Source organism: Sminthopsis crassicaudata, chromosome 6 (genome assembly GCF_048593235.1).
Source record: "Sminthopsis crassicaudata isolate SCR6 chromosome 6, ASM4859323v1, whole genome shotgun sequence".
Classification (NCBI taxonomy): domain Eukaryota; kingdom Metazoa; phylum Chordata; class Mammalia; order Dasyuromorphia; family Dasyuridae; genus Sminthopsis; species Sminthopsis crassicaudata.
In genome coordinates, this window is record NC_133622.1 from 199,135,168 (window position 1) to 199,156,536 (window position 21,369).

The window sequence follows — 21,369 nt, forward strand, 5'->3', positions numbered from 1 at the left end:
GCAAACCTCAACTCCCTGCAACCCACCAAGAGTATCCCTTCAACTACTTGAACATTGTTAACCTGAAGACTGCTTTACTTGCACCTCCAGTTTTTAAACACTCCAGTTTCTTAGGGATGACTCATCTGGAATGTGATATTAGCATTTCTGATGGTTATGTACCTATAAGCCAAGTTCTGTGCTCTACTGGAAGTAATATTGGGAGTTCTAAAGTGTAATCTCTGGAAGCACTGACATTTTATTATTTGGTCCTATGAGGTACATTCTTGAACTACAATGTTTCCTCAAAGATCTCAAACCAAATATGAACTTTCAGCAAGTCCTAAGATATGATCAAGGACTTGACACTTATGAACTCCTTGAAGGCAGATCATTTTTGCCCCTCTATGTATTAAGCACAAAGTTAACTCTTACTAAATGCTCCTCGATTCAACTTTTGATTAAAACTTAATTTTTCTTTATCCATTTTATATTCTTCCCTCCAATCTTTTAATGTGATTCAACTTCTATTGAAGGATATAATCCTACCACCAGCAGTCTCTTATCTTAGAACTGTGTCCTTCAATCATTTTTCATAAGATTCAGCATCTCTCATTTTATTTTTTTGATTGATCAGAGGTCCTATAAGCATCTTGTTGTTCATCCTTTATTATCAAAGAGGTCCAATGACATCAGAAGGGTGATATTTTGATTTACGATTGAATTGGATTTAAGTAATCTCTCCATCACTTTATTACTATGCTCAAGATTCATTTGGCTCAATTTTGAGTTTATGGTTACTTAAACTCCCCTAAATTCCTTCTTTTGGGTATGAAGTCAGGGAAACATCTTCATTAATTCAAATCTAGCTTCAAGATACTCATTAGTTATATAATCCTGGATAAGTTATTTGCCTCAAGTTTCATCATCATCATCATCCATAAAATGAGCTAAAAACAACCACTCCAGTTTCTTTGCTAAGAAAACCCCAAATGGGGTCAAGGAATTCTGACATGACGATTGAGTATAATTCTATCAATCACTTTCCATTGTCTCTATCAAATAAAAGTACTGAGTTTTTAACCCTCTCACTAAGATCTGACATGCAGCATAAATGGCTTAATGGACAAATTTGTTCCCAGGATCATTGGTCTGGAGCTTAAAGGAATCTCAGTAGTAGTCTAGTTCAACTGTCAATTTAAAGAGGAAAATGAGACAGGTTATCTAAATAAAATTCTACCATTTGCTGCTCCCATCCAGAAGTGATCTCTCCATTCTTTGAATATTATGGATGTGTAACATAACTTTCTTTGTATTTCTCCACAGGGAAAAAAAAAGAGAAGTTTGTACTCAACTGGAAATTAATTCACACACATTTCAGTTGTCATCTTTGTGCATTATTTTCAATAATGAGTAACTAAAATGGAGGATCATTCAATGGGTGATTTAAAGAATCACGCAACAACAGCATAAGAGGTGAAGTGTTTCAGTTGTTACTTGGTGGTAGGTTGGCAGTGATATGGGACGGGGAATAAATAAATAAAAGTTGCATGAATGGAAGTGCAGGAGGTGTTAAACCTGTTTGTTTTGTTATATATTTTATACACACACATATATAGAAAGTTCAGCTTCTTATATAATCTTTGTTTTTAGTCTTGAGATGTTTGTGATATGATTAATGTAATTACAATGAAAAACATTTAAGGTATGCTGGTCATAAAAAGGAGTACTCATATTGATGAGCTTACACAACTATTGAAGTCTGTGCCAAGGCTGATGTTGATCTCTACAATTTCCTTTTCTCAGGATTGATATATGTTAGCAGCACCAAAAACTTTTTTAATCCTAACATCACAGGATCAAATGAAATAAATTAAGTCAAGAGTTATTTTTGTTATTTATTCAGTATTTGGGTTAGTATGACACTTGACAATTTAGTTGCATCATTATACATTTATAGATCTTTTTATATAATATGGAAATTTACAACTATTGATATATGTATAGGTAGACAAAATCAGGTCCTCTGGAAAGGTGATACATGGGGCTATGCTGCAGAGCCCTAATTGAGGGCAGCACAAACCCTAACCCTAAATGCATCAATTAATTATTACTACTGTATGGTATTTTGTGTCCACGAATGCTGTCTTCTGGACCTACAGGAACACGTAGCCCCTACAAGGCAGGCAGTTAATCTAAGTGTGGGGTGCTTGACAGCAACTACAAGATTGGACAAGTCACATCCAGCATCATATGCAAACAACAGGGTTTAACACAGTCACATTGTACCATCCCCCATTTCTAACTTCAGGAAGAGACTAGAGTGTTCCTAGGGTTTATATTTCCACTGTTCAATCACTCATCAGAGGAAGGATTTGACCTACTTGAAAAGCGCATCATACATCATTCCTTAACCACTGTCACATTCTCTAGACAGTCTAGCTACAACACATGAAGAGTCTCTAGAACTGCAACTCCTTCTGGATTCCCCAAAGGGTATCTGCACTCTTCTTCAAACGGCCCTCCTCCTCTGCGTTCAGGTTTACCTTCACCACATCTGAAATGCCATTCTGCCCCAAGATACATGGGACACTAAGGAACACATCTTCGTTAATGCCATATAAGCCCTGAAAGACAAAATGAGATCACACAAGACTGTTGATATCTTCCACTCTATCCAATGGCCAAGTATAAATGCAACAAAGGAGTTGGAATTGTTTAATTGGCTTTTTTAGCCTAAGATGAGTTTTAAGGATGGCAAGATTACCATCAACAGGGAAGTTGATTAGCCTTTTCATCCACTCTTCCCAATCTATTCAACCCAACAAGTATATTATGTATATCCACATAGTTTTTGCCTTTTATTATTGTGTAATTGCTATATTCCAATGTTTTCTTTTAAAATTACATTTTTAATGATAGGTTTAAACATTTTAGTTTAACTTGATAACACTGTCCACACATGATTTATTTTCTTAATGGGCTGCTTAGCAAATTAGAAATTTTTCATTTCTGTTCTAAGTGTAGATAACCAAAATGCAGTTTGTGAGCTAATGCCTCCTTTTTTTTTTGGCTGAGGCAATTGGAGTTAAGTGATTGCCCAGGGCCACACCAGTCAATTTTATATACAAGAAGTGGTAAGTGTCTGACATCAAATTTGAAGTCAGGTCCTCCTGACTTCAGGGCTAGTGCTCTCTCTATCCACACAACCAACTAGCCCCATGCTCTTTTAAAAAAAATAAATGTTCCCTATGAAAAGAAAATTTTGACCAAAGCAGTTATAATCTATTAACCATCTGACTTTTTTTTCCCCCCAAAGTGGAAGCATGCCCAAGGAACACTCTTCCTAAAGTAAAACTATTGCATTAAGAATTGCAAGGTTCACTGAAGAGCTAGAAGGCTCATTACCACCACTATTTTTATCCTTGTCTGCTCCAAGCATTTTATTTTTAGCCAGCTCTTATTACTACTCAGAAAATCAATTTCCTCATATGTAAAATGGGAAATAAAAACACTGAGAGGAAAGCCTTTTTGCAAACCTTAGAATAGTTTTATTTTCTGGCCATATCTGGAATTGACTTTATAAAGACAATTGCAAGGTCTTACATATATCTTGGTTATATTTCATCTTGCTTCATATTTTACCATTCTAGCCTGTCAATATAATTGTAATTCAAGTGCTCTTATCCATTAAAGATCATTCTTCCAAAATAAAACACTGTACTATGAAGTCACAAAATCTCATAATATGTAGAAACATTATTTGGTGTCAAAACCCGCCAAATCCATTTGAAACAATTTACCTCTAATAAATACCTACCTTAATCATGGTGGAAATTGGATGCACTCTCCTAAGATTCTTCATAATGCTTTCGGACAGATCTGCCACAGACAAGCCAATGGCCCAGGAAGTGTAGCCCTTCAGCTTGATTACCTCATAAGCACTGGTAGTAATAAAAAGTAATTAAATGATTTGGGGTAGGGATTGAGCAGAAATAGCTTTCAAGAACATTAATAGATAATGCTATAAAGTAGAAAAAGCAGAAATCTTCCCTATCCAAAGGTTTTACCTCTAACCTTATTTATGAGCTCCTTAAATGAAATTTATGGTGCTTTTGTTCCTTATGCACAAATATTCTTTGTGTTCATCTATATTAGTAATAGCATGAGAAAAGGAAGATTTTTATTTTTTTGTTAAGGATAAAGCTGTGCAAAAAAAAAAAAATCAAAATAAAAAAATTCTACTGTTAAAAAAGTATTAAGAAATCTTCACTAACCTATCAACTACTTGTTTATGAACTTCTTTCCACTTCTCTGCATCAGAATCAGTTCCCAAAGCAGGGTAAAGATTCTTCAGGGACACACCCGCAACATTCACACCACTCCACACAGGAACTAAAAAAATTTTTAAAAATAAATAAATAAATAAATCCAACACATGAAAATTATTTCCAACTGTCCTATTGATGGTGGCTTAATTTTGTAATTTCTTTTATGCCACTATATTTTATTTTGAGAATTTCCTTGGAAAAAAGTAGCTGCTGTTTTAGATAAATCTTTTTTCCACAATATGTAATAATTTGGAGTCAAAACCACCAATACTCATTTTCTTTTTTTTAAATCAGAAATATTACAATTTGTATGCAACTATACTACATAAATTGTTAATACTATGAAATGTTTTTCTTTTTATTTTTTCCTTTTAATTCTATGCTTAAACACATTCCAATTTCATATTTACATAAGCAAGTTTTCTATAGCTCTTTATTCCTGACTATATCTGACCCCCTTATAAGATCAAGAAAGTAAAAATAATTTTCTAAGATTCTATTAATTATTGAATAATTTCTACTATACTTTTACCTCCAATGATCTTGATTTGATTATTTTTAATCTTTCCAATGTGTTGCCCTGCTCCCCACCAAAAATGAAAGGTTTGAATAGTTGACTACTCAGCAAAATAAATTTTTTTTATTCCCTGCATATATATTTTTTAACATTCTTAAATGTTGGAGCTTAGATCTGTATTTAAAATAGTTTTAAGTTCTTTTTTCAGGACAATCCTATAAATTAGAATTATCATGCCCTTTTTTGAATACCGATAAAAAAAGGAGATAAACTTGCCCCAGTATCATAGCCAGGATCTGAATCCAAATCAAGTATTTTCCACTGAATCATTTTATTTCCCTAGATAACAACAGCTCTGATAGATATAGGTAGAATTTAGTCCATAAATCATATCCTACTTGAATTACAAGGCTGACCTTCTCAGACCTAGCCAGTTCAAATATAAACCAGTGTTTGCTGATCATTGCTATCACATTAGTAAAAGTTGTAATCGTGATGACGTGTTTTATTTTTTACTAGTTAAATTTAATTTATACTATTTCTTTATAAAATATAGAATATTTTTATAAATCATTCCTTATAAGTAAACAAGAACTCACAGATTTGGTTTTAAGCAACTTTTAAATATAATTTAGAATAGAATGCTTTTTAAAAAAAAAAAAAGAAATATTTGCAAGTTCCTTAGGATAGGAATATAATCTTACCACTGGAGTCTCCATGTTCCCCAAGGACCCAGCCATGACAACTTGAAGAATGGACACCAAGTCTCTCCCCCATTAGGTAACGGAAACGGGCAGAATCCAGATTGCAACCACTTCCAATGACACGATTTTTTGGAAAGCCACTTAGCTTCCAGGCCACATAAGTCAAAATATCCACTTTGAAGAAAAAAATGCAGAAAGTATAAATGTTAATGTCCTCTGGCAGATAATTGTTTTGAAGATAAAAATCCTATGTAACTCTCTAGCATAAAAGTTTACAACAGAATCACCCTATGTTAACACCAACATTGCTCCTTAAATAAGTAACTGTGTATGGTGAATCCCTCTTCCTAAGAACTTAAAAAAAAACAACAACAAACTTCCATGAAACTGTATTATACTTTTCCCAGAGCATAATTATTTAAAAACAAATAAAATCCTAAGAAAAAAACCTAAAAATAAGAACCAATAAATTAAAGATATATTTGTATATTATAACTGACTCTTAAAGTTTACTATAGTTCACCAATTTTAAATTTTAGCAAAGTTTGTGTTAAAAGATGTCTCAAATAGTTAAATAAATCTCACCTGGATTGGAAACAATAAGTAGCTTGCAATCAGGGCTGTATTTAACAATATTGGGAATGATGAATTTAAAGATATTCACATTACGCTGAACCAAGTTAAGACGACTTTCTCCCTCCTGTTGTCTTGCCCCAGCCGTAACAATAACCAGCTTTGAGTTTGCAGTTACACTGTAGTCTAAAGAAAAGGAAACATTATACTGTTATCTCTTCCACAGCTTGACTTTACCCATTGTAATTTCAATATATATGGAGAGTCAGCATACACAAATTAAATGTGAATGTTGCAGGATTTTTGCAAGCAGCCACAAACACTGAAAAAAGTATGCTATGTATGTGTGTAGTATTTGTGTATTATCAAGAAATTTTACAATAAGGTACTATGAAAAAAAAAAATCCAGACATCTGTAATAGGAAAGACCAAACCCTTTTAGAGTATTTTCCAGATTGGAGGTGGGATATGTCCCCAGTAGTTATGACAACCCCAGCAAGTTATTAGCAGAGAAACATATAGAGACCAGCATTTAGAATTCTTAAGAACCTATATATATATATATATATATATATATATATATATATATATATATATATATATATATATATATATATATTTATATAAAACCTACAAATTTTATTTCAGATGCAAAATTCATGATTATATAGAGAAAATTTTGATTACATAATCGCTTCTTTATCATGAATGTATCTTAATTCAAAATGTTTGCAGGAAAATAAAATTGGTGGTAATGCCAGAATGCCCTAATGTCCCCTATTCTGGGTAAAAATAAAAATCTTTTAACTCCTAGGAATTATTTTCCACGAGGGTAACAGAAATTAAGTTATGTGAATTATATTATGAAACACTGCAAGCCAAAATGAACCAGGGACAGTTTATGGTACATTAAATAGAGCAGAGCACTACTGAAGTCAGGAGGATGTCAGTTCAAATCCAGTTTCAGATACTAAATATAACAATATAGCTGGCTGATTCTGAACAAGTCAAAAAAAAAAAAAAAAAAAAAAAAAAAAAAAAGATGATGGACTAATGCAGGAGAAATATATTTTGTAAAAGCCAACATGAGGGTAAGTTTTGCCCAGTAGAGGGAGACAGAAAGACACTTCCTAGTTTGTTTTAAGTAAATTCAGTAAAAGAAAAAAAAAAAAACTATTAACCTTTGCCAGAAACAATCTTTGGTGTTTTGAGGAAAAGGCTGCCATGCTGGAGATCCATCATCTCTCCCTTTAGTTTGTCTTCTATGACATCAACTAGCGCAAGTTCATCAGCCAAATCCTGGAAGAGATAAATATTTTCAATTAAATTAATTTCAATTCAATTAAGAGGAATTTTCTAGATTCCTGAAGGACATGGAAGATAAATCTCTCACACTCCCCCCCCCCAATGATTTAAAGTTTATTGGTGAAGTGCCTTCCCCATAATCCCACTCAAGAAATTATTCCTTGCCATTTTCATTTTTAGCAAACATTGATTAAATCCCTCATTATTCTGCAAGGCTCTTGACTCAAATCCTACACTTAAGTGCTATAATGACTCTGGAAAAGCTACCTCAGTGTACCATAAACTATATATGGCAGACCTATAGAGCTGGATGGAAAGACCTCAAAAATTGTCCCAATGAGTTTGCTGTCAGAGCACCAGAGAAACTTTTAATGAGAAGGCTGGAAAGTATATAATGACATTTTGGAGGCCTGAACAATTCACAAAGAGGTTATAAGGGAAGTAGTAGCTATACTTTCCTACTAAAAAGTGAGGTTTTAGAAAAGGCAAGTGCAAAGTATTAATTGCTAGATACTAGTGTATGAAGATCAAAAACCACTATAACCTAAATTGGTTATAACCTAGTAACCTGGGCAACTCATATTTGAATCCTACCTCAAATACTAGCTCTGTGAACCTGGGTAAGTCACTTACAACTATTTCTTTCCTCCTACCTCACAGATTGTCTTAAAGATCACTGAGATAGCATTCGCCAATTCTTTCAAGTAGTGTTAACTATTTTTAGTAATGGGAGAGTTAAGAAAAATAACTACATTTAAAATGAAATTGAATTGAAAAGGGGAAAAAATCTAGATGGAATGCATTGAATAAGTTGTAGGAGATACTGTTAAAGATTTCCAAATATCAATACCTGAATCCAAGGTACAAGCTAGCTCTCCCCATGATATAATATTAACGTGCTACTGCTTATCTTTTGTCCCTCTAGTTTCCATCTGCAGCTAAAGGCTTGCCCAGAGTCCTCATTGCTACTGCTGTGGGAACCAGAGCTATAGAAGTCCCTACAATGCCTTTCCCTTATTATCAAAACTTTACAGCAGAGGTTCTCAAACTCTGGCCCTCGGGCCAGATATGGCCACTGACGACATTTATGCGCCCGCCAGGTTATGGCAAATGGGCTGAGGGGTGGAGACAGAGTATGAGGTTTGGTTTTTACTATAGTCCGGCCCTCCCACAGTCTGAGGGACAGTGAACTGGCCACTTCTTTAAAAAGTTTGAGGACCACTGCCTTAGAGCTTCTATTGCAAAGGCTATTAAAAAAATTCTTTTCTGGACTATGGGCTCTATCTACTTATGATTTCAAATCCTATAGAAAGCCCTTCTACGGGATGCAGCCTCCCTGATGACTAGAATTGTGACATAAATTTAAGTTTTTTAAATTTTCAAGTGGAACTGAGACCTCTTCCTAGAACAACTTTCCCTATAGAGACAATGTTATCAAAAGTACTGAATGATATAGACCCATTCGGTAGCAATGTGTTAACCAAGCAACCCAATTTACCTCTTATTAACATTGTATGGGAATAAAACTGATCCAAGATCCAAATAGCCAGTTTTATTCTCTTGGAATGCAATTAATTTTAAAGTTGAGGACTGACTCAGTGTGTAATTGGATGTCTCTAGTTTGTTTTTTTTTTGTCCTCCCAATTTGTTTTTGAAAACAAGATTATACAGGTTTTCTTGAAATGGACATGTATTATTTTATACTGACTCTTTTCTTATGTTCTGCTGTGTACATGACTATATTTTTTATTTTTCTTATTTTGTATTTAAGTGTGAATAAATTCAAAAACTTTAAAAAAGAAATGTGGAAGGAACACAAAAGGGTTACATAAAACCAGGCCTGTGCTCTTATCTTTTTATATATTCTTGACTTTTTTTTTTTGCCTAACTACCTTCAAAGGATGATTTCTTTCTTAGGGTTTTGGCCAAAATAACAGTGTTGGGCTAGTTATGAAAATATGAAAAGTCAAAATTTTTCCAAGATATCCCTTCACTTTTCCTTATAAACTCCTATAGGACTACATTCAAAGAAGGAAAAGATAATGAGGGAAAGGGAGGCAGGATGGTGAAGGGAACAGAGCAAGAGTCAGAGAATCTGGGGGTGAATACTGGCCCAGACAATTATCTTCTATTATTTGGCACAAATCGCTGGAGTTAGATGATCTCTAGGGCCTAATCATATGATGGGGAAAAGACTGAGGACCATGCCATATGGGGAGATTTATCCCCAACCAATGAAAACTTGTGGAGGACAGGACAATAGAAGTGTCTCCTAGCAGTAAAAACAAACAAACAAAAACCTATATATTAGAAGGATTGAATTTAAAACAATTTTTAAAAAGATTATGATCTAGTTTTAACTTTCTGTTAAGTCAATTGATACTAAGATTTTAAAGTAGCTCACTCCTCCAGTTCATTCTTTTTCTAGTTATGAAAAAAAAAAAAAAATCTGATCCAATTCAGTTCCAATTGATCAGTGATGAACAGAACCAGCTACACTCTGGAAAAGAACACTGGGAAATGAATGTGGACTGTTTGCATTTTTGTTTTTCTTCCCAGGTTATTTTTCTAAATCCATTTTTTTCTTGTGCAACAAAAGAACTGTACAAATACGTACATATAGATTGTATTTAAGATATACTTTAACATGTTTAACATGTATAAGATTGCCTGCCATCTGGGGAGGGGGTGGAGGGAGGGAGGGGATAAACTGGAACAAAAGTGACTGCAAGGGACAATGTTGAAAATTTTTTAATAAAAAGCTATTAAAAACAAAACAAAAACATCTGAGTGTGAAATCATGTTTAAAAACAAGGTTTCCTGCAGTTGAGTAGTTAACTTTAAAAACTTACCTCTATGATGCTTTTTACCTTTTACAAACTGCTTTGGTTGTGTCATCTTTGATCTTTATAATGTTGTAAATTAGCTAAGTAACTTTTCCATTTTACAGATACAGAAACTGAATGAAGGAAGAGAAATATGGTGACTTGTGCTAAGGTGGGACCTTAACTAGGTCATGTAGATATGATACTAATACATGTAGAATGATACTAAGATGACATAAATCTAGATTTGTACTCATTGCCCCATTTTGCCTTCTTTCATACAATACTGGATGTAGGAAACACTTTAAAATTCCTATTATCAGCATACCTATGCTTTAAAAGGAGGCAAGGCTGCTAGCACTGCAGCCAGAAAGAAGACTGGGATCTCCACCCCATGTCCAGGAAGCTCCAGGAAATCCCTCTTCCCCATAGGGGTAGATTGCAGATGTGGGGAGAGGCCTTGGAGCTGGCGGCAGGATCTGCTTGGGTGAGTAAGCATTGCAGCACACAGGACTCTTACCTTCATTAAGATACTGATGGCACATGCCATACCAACTGCACCAACCCCAACAACTGTGATCTTGTTTTGGGGAACCTGTTCTTCCTTTAAAACATTCAGAATCAGCTGATCCTTGACAGAGGTTCCCATTTTGGAGGATAGCTGGTGGTGTGGGACAATCTGGGAGGTTTAAAAAAAAAACAAAGCAAGACAAAATCGTGTCATTTCACTCTTGGAGTTCTCATGAGTTACTTAACCGCACTAACTAGACCTGACTGTCGCAGGCTTGCTGACGGCTGTCCTTGCCTTTATAAGCATGTAGTTTACCTAGGAAGTGGAGGAGGGGACCAGAACAAAAACTGACCCGAAGGTCAAAGTGGGGGGGAAGGGGGGGAGTGGAGGGGCTCCCAGCCCCTCACCTTTCCCTTGACACAGACAAAGGTTGTTTCTTGGTAAGTGTAGCCTCCTGAAGACATATTGCCCCATGGATCTCTGAGTTGTTTTTTTAAGAGGAATTTCACTATTCCGCGGACTCCCACTCCAGTTCTCTCAGCACAGCGGGGCTGACAATATACAGCCTTCCCTAACCTGTCATGTAGGGAACAGAGAGAGTAAAAGGGAACTGCCATTAACGGTCTAGGGAAGAGAACCAGGAGGCAGCCCATCTCTAGCTTTGCACATGCGTGGTCTCTTAGACCTAAGTGACTGCTCTGCGCATGCACGCTGGTGGATGGGTAGAGCTAAGGGAAGAGGAGGTTCTCAGCAAAGTCCACTCTTGATGCCTCTTGGGAAGGGAGTTTGATTCTGATTCTAATGCCCCTCCAGGCCCCAGAAGGAAAGAATCACCATCTCCCTCCTCCCCCACTCCAATTTCAGAGTCCAAAAATAACCTCTTCCTCTCCCCAAGGCATTCCAAGAGACCTTGCATCTCCTGCGCCCACCCGCCGCGCTGCAAATAATTGCATGCAGGAGGTTTCAATGGACTTTCCCTTCCACTAACCACAAAATCCCACTCCCTTTCGGGAAATTCCAAAGCTGCTGGAGCTACCACCAATAGCTATCTGTGACCATCAGGGGCGCCCCTTCCCCTCCAAGTCAGACAATAAAAGCCGATTGCTGAAGACCACGTGTCTGGCCAGCCTCTAAGCAGACTTAAAAAAACAACCAGGAAATTGTTTGGGAAGGCATTAAATTAGAATCTGCAAATTCATGTTCATTTCATTATTGCAACACACCCTCTATAAGCAAATAGGCTGTGGGTGAAGCAATGTTCTGCAAAGGAAATTCATAAGTAGCTGCAAGCATGAACCAGTCTGGAAGGGGCAAGAGGAAATTAAATTTCTTCCACTAAATGCGCGTATTTGCAAACACAATACAAACCCAGATTCAGTTCTATAGCTACCACAATTAAAAATGAACAATCTTTTAGGATTTTGAGTGTGTGGTTGTATCTAACGCTAAACTAATAGAAGCCCATATTTCGGGAGCTGTTGAATGTAACACTGTATATAATGTTACTTTTGACTTTATATTTAAATTACATGTAACCTTATGGCAATTCTTAAAAGGCAAGATCATAAAAGCAAAAGCTGCTTCCATTGCAGAATTTAGTCCAACACCCAAAGCTCCATCAAGCCTCAACCTTAAACAGTGTTTCCAAACCAACTCAAAGCTCCAAGAGCCCTTAAAAGATCACTAGTCCAACTTCTATTAACAGAGAACGAGAAATAATCCTGAAAAAAGGGCATAGTGTCAGGGATGTGATTAGGCCAAATCTATCAATCCCAATCCATATTCAAAGCCCAGATAATTTTTGATTGGGGAAAAAAAATTTTTTTTCATCCAACAACCTTCTCTCATTTGAGAAAGCTCCCGATAATTATCAATGTTGAAATTTTTTTTTTAAATAGTACATTTATACTAGACAAAAAAAGGGGGTGAGCCGGGAAAGGGATTTCCTCTAAGGAAAAGGTCAAACTCTGGACCATGGCTCAACATGGCCTTTAAGTCCAGTAGGAAAAACCCTCTGGGAAATTTAAACCCAAGTCCCTCACTTGAAACGAAGTCTGTTTTGCTGCAACTCTCGCCAAGGGGATTATCCTGCAGTTAAGGAGCTCATCTTCTGGACACATTGGTCCTGGAGCTCCAGCACTTGGCATACAGACGTTTAAAAGATGCACGTCAGTTGACTGATTGGTTGCGGGGACTCAAGACAGGACTCAAGACTCGGCAAGCCAAAAGACTTCAGCGAGCCGCCAGCAGGGTACCCGACAGAAGCATCTCTCTCCTCCTCCCCCACCTCAGCGTGCTCTTAGTAGTCTCGGCACTAGGTCCAACAGCCCCGTTCCCTGGGCAAGCTTCCACCACTAGACTGAGAAAGCTTCCCTCGGGAAGCTGTAGGGCAGCTCGGATCAGACTGAGAAACCAGTGTGGGCTTTTCCTCTCTAGTCTGCCTCCTCCCCCAGGAAGCTAGAGCTGTTTCAGGGTTGGCAAGACACGTCTTGAGGTGGGGCAATAATGCACCACCCTTGCCCAGATTCCGGGGGGCCAGCCATTTGGCCAAAGGGTCTCCCAAAGGTCTCTCTGCCCTCCCGCGCTCCGCGCGTAGCGGCCGGGAACAAAAAGCGGTTACAAAAAATAAGTCTATCCGTCTATTCATCCCCACATGGTCTTCAGGGCCAAAGGGAGTGCCAGCCACCACCTCCGACCGTCCAGCCCAGATTCGCAGCCGAGAAACACAGTGAACCAGGGCAAGCCACAGGAGCACAGAGCTGGGATGTGAGTTGAGACAGTGGGGCGGGGGGTCAATGGAAACCGAGCAGAGTGGGCTCCGCGGGGTCCAGAGCTCGAGACCCTACCAGCATTTATAACTCACTCCCGGACAGGCGGGCCAAAACTGCGCGCTCCCATGCCTTGGCCAGGGCAGCGTCGGGTCCGCTCCCGGCCAAGAGCTCTTTGGACCCCCAAGCCCGCCCATAGCACGCTGTCAGACGACCCTCCTCCTCTCCGCCCACCGTCACCATCCTACCCCCGCAAGTGAGAATTCTCCCCATCCTTCCCTACAGTGGGAACCAAATCCACCGGCCTTCCTGTTGCTCTTGAACCCTGCACCCTTTCCCTCCCTGCCCCGTTTGCTTCCCAATACCGCGTTCGAACCGAGGTTGTCGGTCGGGCTGCTAAAGTTCTCGGCAGAAGGCTGCTCTAGGACTCGCGAGGCTCGATGAGGCGGGCGGGGCCTTATATGGGGCCGAGAAAGCTGACGTCAAAGGGGGGCTGGGAGCGGACGTGCTGGAACCCACGTGTGGATCGGGTGGGGCCGAGCCGCCTGGGCTTGGAGGAAGGACCGTGAAGTGGCCTTTAATGGAGGGAGACACATGTATGCTGACGGAGATCTGTCCAGACCTGCACACAGCCTTGATCTGCGCCATACATGGCCTTACCCGGACCACTTCCCCCCACCCTATGCCCCTAACCAGAGCCTTCCCCTCTTGCCCAACCAAAGCCACCGAATGTAGCCATTTTGCTCTTCCCTTCACCTTACAGAAAAACCTGATTCTAGAGACTTAGAACAAAGGAAGATCCGCAAAGAACCACTGGCGTTTTCTCCACCTTTATTGCCCATAGAGCAAAACTCTATGGGGAGAATTGCACCTCCAGTACCTACACAACAGTTCACGGAATCACATGACTGGATTTAGAACTGCAAAGAACCTTAGAGGTCATCTATTTAACCCCTTCTCTTTTCACATAAAACTGAAGGCTAGAAAGATTAAGTCGGTAGCAAGAGGCAGAGTCTTACTGCAAACTCGGGTCCGTAGTCCAAGATCCTCACTCTTTCTATTGCACCCCTAGCTGTAATGATCAAATGAGAAATAGATGGAGTGATTTGAAAACTTTAAAATGATGTTTGAAGGTCAGTTGTCATTAAACTCATAATAGGGGCAGCTGGGTGGTACAGTGGATAGGGCATCAGCTTTGAATTCAGGAGGACCCGAGTTCAAATCTGGTCACACTTAACACTTCCTAGCTGTGTGACCCTGAGCAAGTCACTTAACCCCAGCCTCAGGGGGAAAAAAAAAAAATTAAATAAAATCATCAAAATCAAAAAAATCAAAATCAGAGGATTTGGTGAGTCAGGCTATCCACTAGGGAAGGAAGGAGATCTATGGAATCTCAGTCACCTTTTATTCCCTTTAACAACTTCTGCTAAAGAAAGTGGAATGGCTTTAAAGTATTCCAAAAGAAAGGAGTGTCATTTGTGGCTTCCACCTTACTTAAATCATGCACAATCCTTGGCACCTGCTTAATACCTGCACTTTCACAGGAAATCACCTGCAATAGAAGCAGATTTCTCTAGCTGGCCTTTTAGGAAAAAGAATAACCAAAGTAGGAAATGAGACCCATCAGAGTTTCCTTCATAGGACACACTCTAAAATATTTACTCAGTAAGTATTGATTGGATATCTCTAATGTGTAGGGAAGGATATAAAAGCAGAAGCTTAAGATCTTGTATGGAAAGCATGTATACATTTAACAATAGGTGGTTATATGTGCAGGTGACATTAGAGGGGTACAATGTGCTAGAACTGTTGAGAGAAAAGAAAGATCCCTTTTAATTTCCCAGGGAAGACAGGGAATATAATTGATGGAATATTAGCTTCTATCCCAGCCCTCAAGTTCTGTCACTTTCTCTCTCTCAAGGATTTCATTAAACAAAGGCTTGGGGCAGCTGCTAACATTGCAACAGAATCATTAAGGAGATTACTCTAGCAGATAGGTCAAAGGAATGGACAAAAGGTATTCCATGAAGGGATTGATAAATGTCAGTAATCAGCACTTTTTAAAACTTTGAAAAGTTTTATAGATATATATTATATAAATATGTTATATATACATACATACACACATCTATATATATAAATATATAGATGTGTATTATAGCTAGATAGATAGATAGATATAGATAGATAGATATATAGATGTGTGTGTGTGTGTATAGCTATATGTCAGGGATTTTCTTGCTCTCTCTTGCCCCCTCCAAACTTGCACCTAGAATAGTTATGGGGTATTATGAGAATGGAAAGACTTTTCCAGGGATTTTCTTATTTCGAAATGCAAGATTCCTTGAAGTAGCGGCTAAGATACAATTCAAGATATTCAAAAGACAGATTTAAAAGTAACCTTATCCTATCTGGAGGGCTACTAGGCCTGATTGTAGCTTTGGTTTTAATCAACAAAGAATGAGATAACTCTGAAACTCTACAAAAAGAACTGGAGGGGGAGGGGGTAACCTGTCTCTTACGAGAATAGAAAGACCCAGCAGACCACAGTTCCATTATAATACTAAATCAGCCAGATGGCATTAGTATCTCTGTGGAAGAAAAATCCAATAAGGGCATCATCAGATGGAGAGATAAATACCAAAAGGGATGCATCGCTATGAATTTGAGTTACCCTGAAGGATAACAGCAATTCATATTTATAGCACAGTTTAAGGTTTGCAAATATTACAAATATTATCTCATTTTATCTTCATAACAACTCTGGGAAATAGATATTATCTCCATTTAACAGATGAGGAAACTGAGGCTGAAAGAAGTTAAGTGATTTGCCCAACTTGTAAGTGTCTAAGGCAGAATTTAAACTCAGGCTTTCTTGATTTCAAATCCAGCAAACTCTCCACTGGGCTACCTAGTTGACTGCATATGTTCTCCTTAATGTACTCTTTTCATGTGTGTCCTTAATGCACATTCTCTACATATCTTTCCTTGTGCTAAAGATAGAAAGGTAAATGATCAGATGATGACAGGGAAAGATTGTAACCTTGTGTGTGTGTGTGTGTGTGTGTGTGTGTGTGTGTGTGTGTGTGTGTGGTGGGGATGGGCTGATAATTTCTTGTCTTTTGCTAAGTTATTTAAGATATGTTGCTTGACTATTCTGGACAAGGAACATTGGTATGGTGTGGAGTTTTTGAGTGGATTCTGCTGACCTGAAGTATACCTTGGACTATGGTATGGTTTGATTAGGGGAAGAGGAAGGAAGAAATTAGCAGCTTTGTTTCTTCTAAGCTTTTTATGTTCAGCCTCTCTCCTCACCCCAATCATGGACTGGCCTTCTGGGGGAAAAAAAAAAAAAAGTGGTTCAGCAAAACTAACAAATAGACTGAACAACTCTGCCCAATTGTTTTAAGATAACATACATTATTGAAAAAGAGAGTTGTCTTTTTCAACTGACTAAATGGCCTTCAGCAAGTACCCCAGGCAAGCTTCTAAGATGAATTGATGAGCTCTGCAAAAATCTCACCTTATGTTTTCAGCAAATGAATTCCATTCCACCAATGTCTGAAAGATGAAACATTGTTTAGATTGAGGGCCATGAAAGAAATAATGCATGTCTTTTCAACTGTTCTTGAATTCTTTTCATCTGGACTCATAGTGGACAATGGATCCCAGTATTCGATTCAGTTTATGAAAAACATATGATGATATACATACATTTACGCATGCACACACATATAAATATAATGTCACTTATGAAAGACAATATAATCTCTATATACATATGATATATGTATATGCAAAATTTCTACACACAGGGCAGTTGGGTGGTGCAGTAGACAAAGGTCTGAACCTGGAGTCAGAAAGACTCATCTTCCTGAGTTCAAATCCGGCATCAGACATTTCCTAGGTATGTAACCCTGGACAAGTCACTTAGACCCCTGTCTGCTTCAGTTTCCTTATCTATAAAATGAGCTGAAGAAAGAAATGGCAAAACTTTCCAGTATCTTTGTCAAGAAAACCCCAAATGAGATGGAGAATTGGACATAACTGAAACAACTGAGTAAAGATATGTATGTGCATGCATATAATATACATTAGATACACATATAATATATTGCAGGAATGTGTACATGTATGTGTTATATACATATTGCATTCATAAAATGACAGGAATACTTAGGATACATAATACACTATGGCATATTAAAATTAATATGTATGTTTATCCTATAAATACACATATACATATATATGTATATAAGCTAATTTTCCTTGAAAGGTATTAAAAAGCATTCTGGAAATTTGATTGGCTCAGAAGATTACAGGATTAGGTTATTAGCACCATCAGTTCCTGTTTCACTGATTGCAAAATGGCCTAAAGGAATTCAAGGAGGCATCTGATGTTTGGCCAGATAGACCAGAATAGGCAACTCTAAGGCAGAAGAGAATCACTCAAGTGATTCTCTTTGCAATATTCTTGATGCATGTCTTTAATGAACAACCTTTCTCCTGATATAATTAAGTCAATCTCTTTCTGTTAACCATGAAATGATTTACAAGTATCTTATTTCATTCTAACATTGATTAAAAATTGCCAAGAATCAGGCCCTTGTTGCTGTCTAGAAATGGAACTGAATGATCTTTTTGAAGTTGAGATTGGGAAATACAGAAGAAGCTGACCTGGCTTAGCCTCCAGCAAGAACTTCCAGGGATTTTTTTTTTTTTTTTTTTTTTTTTTTTAGTAATGCCCCCAGACATCGTGGTTCTTTATGGTGAAATACTCCTAATCCCTGAGTGATAAAAGAATAAATTTTCAGTGGCCATTTTAGTAAGAAGAGACCAATGTGATTATAGCCAGTGTCAAGAGTTGTACCTTGAAGATATTTACATATATCTCTATGACCTATATCTATCTATATTTATATGATCTCTATCTCTCCCTATATAAATATAAATATATTTATAGATCTGAGACAACTATCTCTTCTTGGGATTTTGAATCTAGCTTTTTAAGTTATACTTAGTCCTTCAAGTTTTTTTAGAGAATTTCCTCAGAACTTAATTTACTTCCAAAGCAGCTATGAGGGATTGAATTGGGGGGGGGCATGAAATTAATTTTTTCCCCAATAGAAAGGAACAGATGATGTGCTCTGACTTCAATGCTTTTGTATTGTTAATAGTCATTACTAAATTGTCTTGAGAGAGATCTACCGAAAGACGGCCCTTCCAGCTTTATGAGAATAATATTTGGGTGTGAATGGAGAAAGGTTTTATGGAGGTGACATTGCAGTTGAACATTTAGGTAGCCAAGTTACTTGAGAAGTATAGAGAGAGAGCCCAGCTATGTAGAAATGAAAACCAAGGCATATTCCTAGAATTTTAGTATTATATAATAATTTATTATTTTATATATGTTTGTGGGTATATATATATATATTCCTTCAAGGTATCTCAGAAGTCTTAGCTGTTTAATAGGTGTATCTCATTCTTCTTTATCTACCCTTTCAAACTTAAAATTACACGAAGACTATTGGGATACCCTGAATATAGATTTATTTTATGCATATATATTTAGGTGTATGTATGTGAGTGTATGCAATATCTGACAATTGAGAAACCAACCAGAAGTGTCCGCCATGAACTTTATCAAGATTCTCTGGCCAGGAAACATTGGTGATGACATAGGGAAATTATTTCTTACCCATGATGAGGATTAATGAATATGAAGGAAGTATCAACATTTACTGCAGCCTTAATGTTGTTCTAGATGTAGCTCTAGCTCATGGGCTTCTCTATCCATTGAGAGAACTCATTATGAAACAGCAAAGATTGGGCATCCAGTATGACATAAACCTGATTGTTTATATCAGGGACTTGGTACTTCCAAAGTCTGGGGTAACATCTAGGATTTCTATCGTTATTCTATCATATTTAGTCACTCCTTCAGGGGGCTGTTACATGGTATTATTTTTGCTGTATATTTGTTTTTCTTTCTTATGCTGTCTGTATCAGGCTTCTTGAATCTCTGAATTCAAAGATGACAGTAGCAGCCACAAGTCCTTTATTTAAATGGTAAAACGTCTTCTAGAAGATTATAAGGATCTTACCATTAAGGGGTAGAACATGGAAGGAGCAAATTTCCTATTTCCCCTCCCCATGCAAATCAGGCTAGATTTTCCTTAAAAAGTTTTAAAATCATATAAGGAAAAGTGATTGGTTCAGGGGACTAACAGCTTAATTATTTAGCATAATTTCCTGGTAGTCTGAGTATAAAACATCCAAGAGCAGATTTAGAAGAGCTCTGATGCCTAAATGGTGGAACAGAATGGGCAACTCTGAGTCAAAAGAAATTTGTTCAGCTAAATTAAATTGTGGTATCCTCAATACAATTCTTTGTTGAAGATATGTATTTTTTTCTTCTGTTAATCATTAAATTGACATACAAGGGTCTCATTTATTCTCTCTTTTTTAGCTTAATTTTTCTTAAGAGTTTTTATTTTCATTAGGATGGGAGTTCCATTTTTTTTTTTTAACTACTTGACTTTGATGCAAATGTTTTGTGTAACTTTACAAGGGGTTTCTTAATTGTGGCTGGGAATAAGGGAGAGAACCTAGAACTCAAAAATTAAAAAAAAATATGTAAAATTTTTGCTTTGAAGGTAACTGGGGGGAAATATTAAATATATATATATATATATATATATATATATATATATATATATATATATATTTTTTTTTTTTTTTAAAAGACTCTCATTTAACAGCCCACAATAGTGTCTGTGGACTGAATAAGCACTACCCATATTTTGAGTAAATATCATTTTGAGATTGAAGTTTCACACGGAATTCATATGTGTTAGCAAAAGAGTACACACTATGGCTTTGATATATCCAGATCCAACAAAGATTTTTAAAGCTTTAATGTCAATAAATACATTTCAGTCTTGGTTCTGTTTCTCAGGGGGTAGACATTGCTATCTTAAGGGTGGAATATTTTATTCTTTGCCTCACTGGGCATAGACAAAGAAATTAATATTTACATAAATGACATTTATAAGATACTTTAAAGTTTGCATAAGGCTTAAGTAGTTGTCATTTAATGCAAGATTCATGGCAATGAAGATAAGAATTATAAACATTATTTTCTCTTTCTTGCAAATGAGGAAACTGTGATCTTGTACCTAGTATGGAGCAAAGAAGCCTTTCTTTACTTAAACTGTATATTTTGTTTCATTTCAGTTGTCTCTTCAAGACCCCATTTGGGGTTTTCTTGATAAAGATACTGGAGTAGTTTGTTATTTCTCTACTCATTTTACAGATAAGGAAACTGAAGCAGACAAGATTAAATGATTTGCCCAAGATCATACCACTAGTGAGTATTTGAGACTAGATTTGATCAGTCTTCCCCTAATGTAAAAGTGTCATATTAAATATGTCACTCTATCTAATGAGGGAAAGGAAAGGGAGAACCCCATTTCTTGGCGCAAAGATCCCATGAGACGCAGTGTCCCCTGTAAAATGAATTTACAGGCCTGAAAACCTTGATTGATAAATAAAAGGTTTTTTATAGGGTTTGGAAGTAAAGTTAAAGTCTAGTTAGTAAAAGTGAAGGTAGACGTAAAAGGGCACAAGAAATAGGATTCCAGTGGATAGAGATCCTTGGCAGCCAAGCATAAGGCTGCCATGTTAGGAACCTCTGCAAAGAGACAGCTCCAGCTTGGCTCTTTTATAATGAGAGATTTAGCCAAAGGGGTCTGTGGGTGATGCCCCAAGTTGGCTCAGATCAGGGTGGGGGTGGTGAGAGCCCAGAGCTCCTATTGGAATTCAAAGGGATGCTTTTGACAGGATTTGTGGTC

General features: G+C 37.2%; 1 protein-coding gene across 3 annotated transcripts; it reads right to left on the reverse strand.

The window, feature by feature from the left end:
• Window positions 1-1,867: 1,867 nt before the first annotated feature.
• Window positions 1,868-14,029, reverse strand: LDHA (lactate dehydrogenase A). Of its 3 annotated transcripts, none has more exons than XM_074272540.1 (8): window positions 13,890-14,029; window positions 10,755-10,913; window positions 7,286-7,403; window positions 6,117-6,290; window positions 5,532-5,705; window positions 4,257-4,374; window positions 3,800-3,923; window positions 1,868-2,606 (listed from the first exon to the last, which is right to left on the reverse strand). In XM_074272540.1, exons 2-8 carry the CDS (start codon window positions 10,881-10,883, stop codon window positions 2,442-2,444), a joined length of 1,002 nt encoding a protein of 333 aa, XP_074128641.1. In that variant the 5' UTR covers window positions 10,884-10,913; window positions 13,890-14,029; the 3' UTR covers window positions 1,868-2,441. The 3 variants fall into 3 exon arrangements, with proteins under 3 accessions (XP_074128641.1, XP_074128642.1, XP_074128640.1); XM_074272541.1 differs by having other exon boundaries at window positions 13,879-13,946; XM_074272539.1 differs by lacking the exon at window positions 13,890-14,029 and adding an exon at window positions 11,153-11,539.
• Between the last annotated feature and the right edge of the window lie 7,340 nt (window positions 14,030-21,369).

Coding starts and splice junctions, on each gene's coding strand:
- LDHA (XM_074272539.1), bottom strand. CDS start 11,398: ATGGGCTGCCTCCTGGTTCTCTTCCCTAGACCGTTAATGGCAGTTCCC. Junction 7,404..10,754: donor CCATCAGTATCTTAATGAAG/GTAAGAGTCCTG, acceptor TATCTCTTCCAG/GATTTGGCTGATGAACTTGC. Junction 2,607..3,799: donor CAATTTCCACCATGATTAAG/GTAGGTATTTAT, acceptor TTTGTCTTTCAG/GGCTTATATGGCATTAACGA.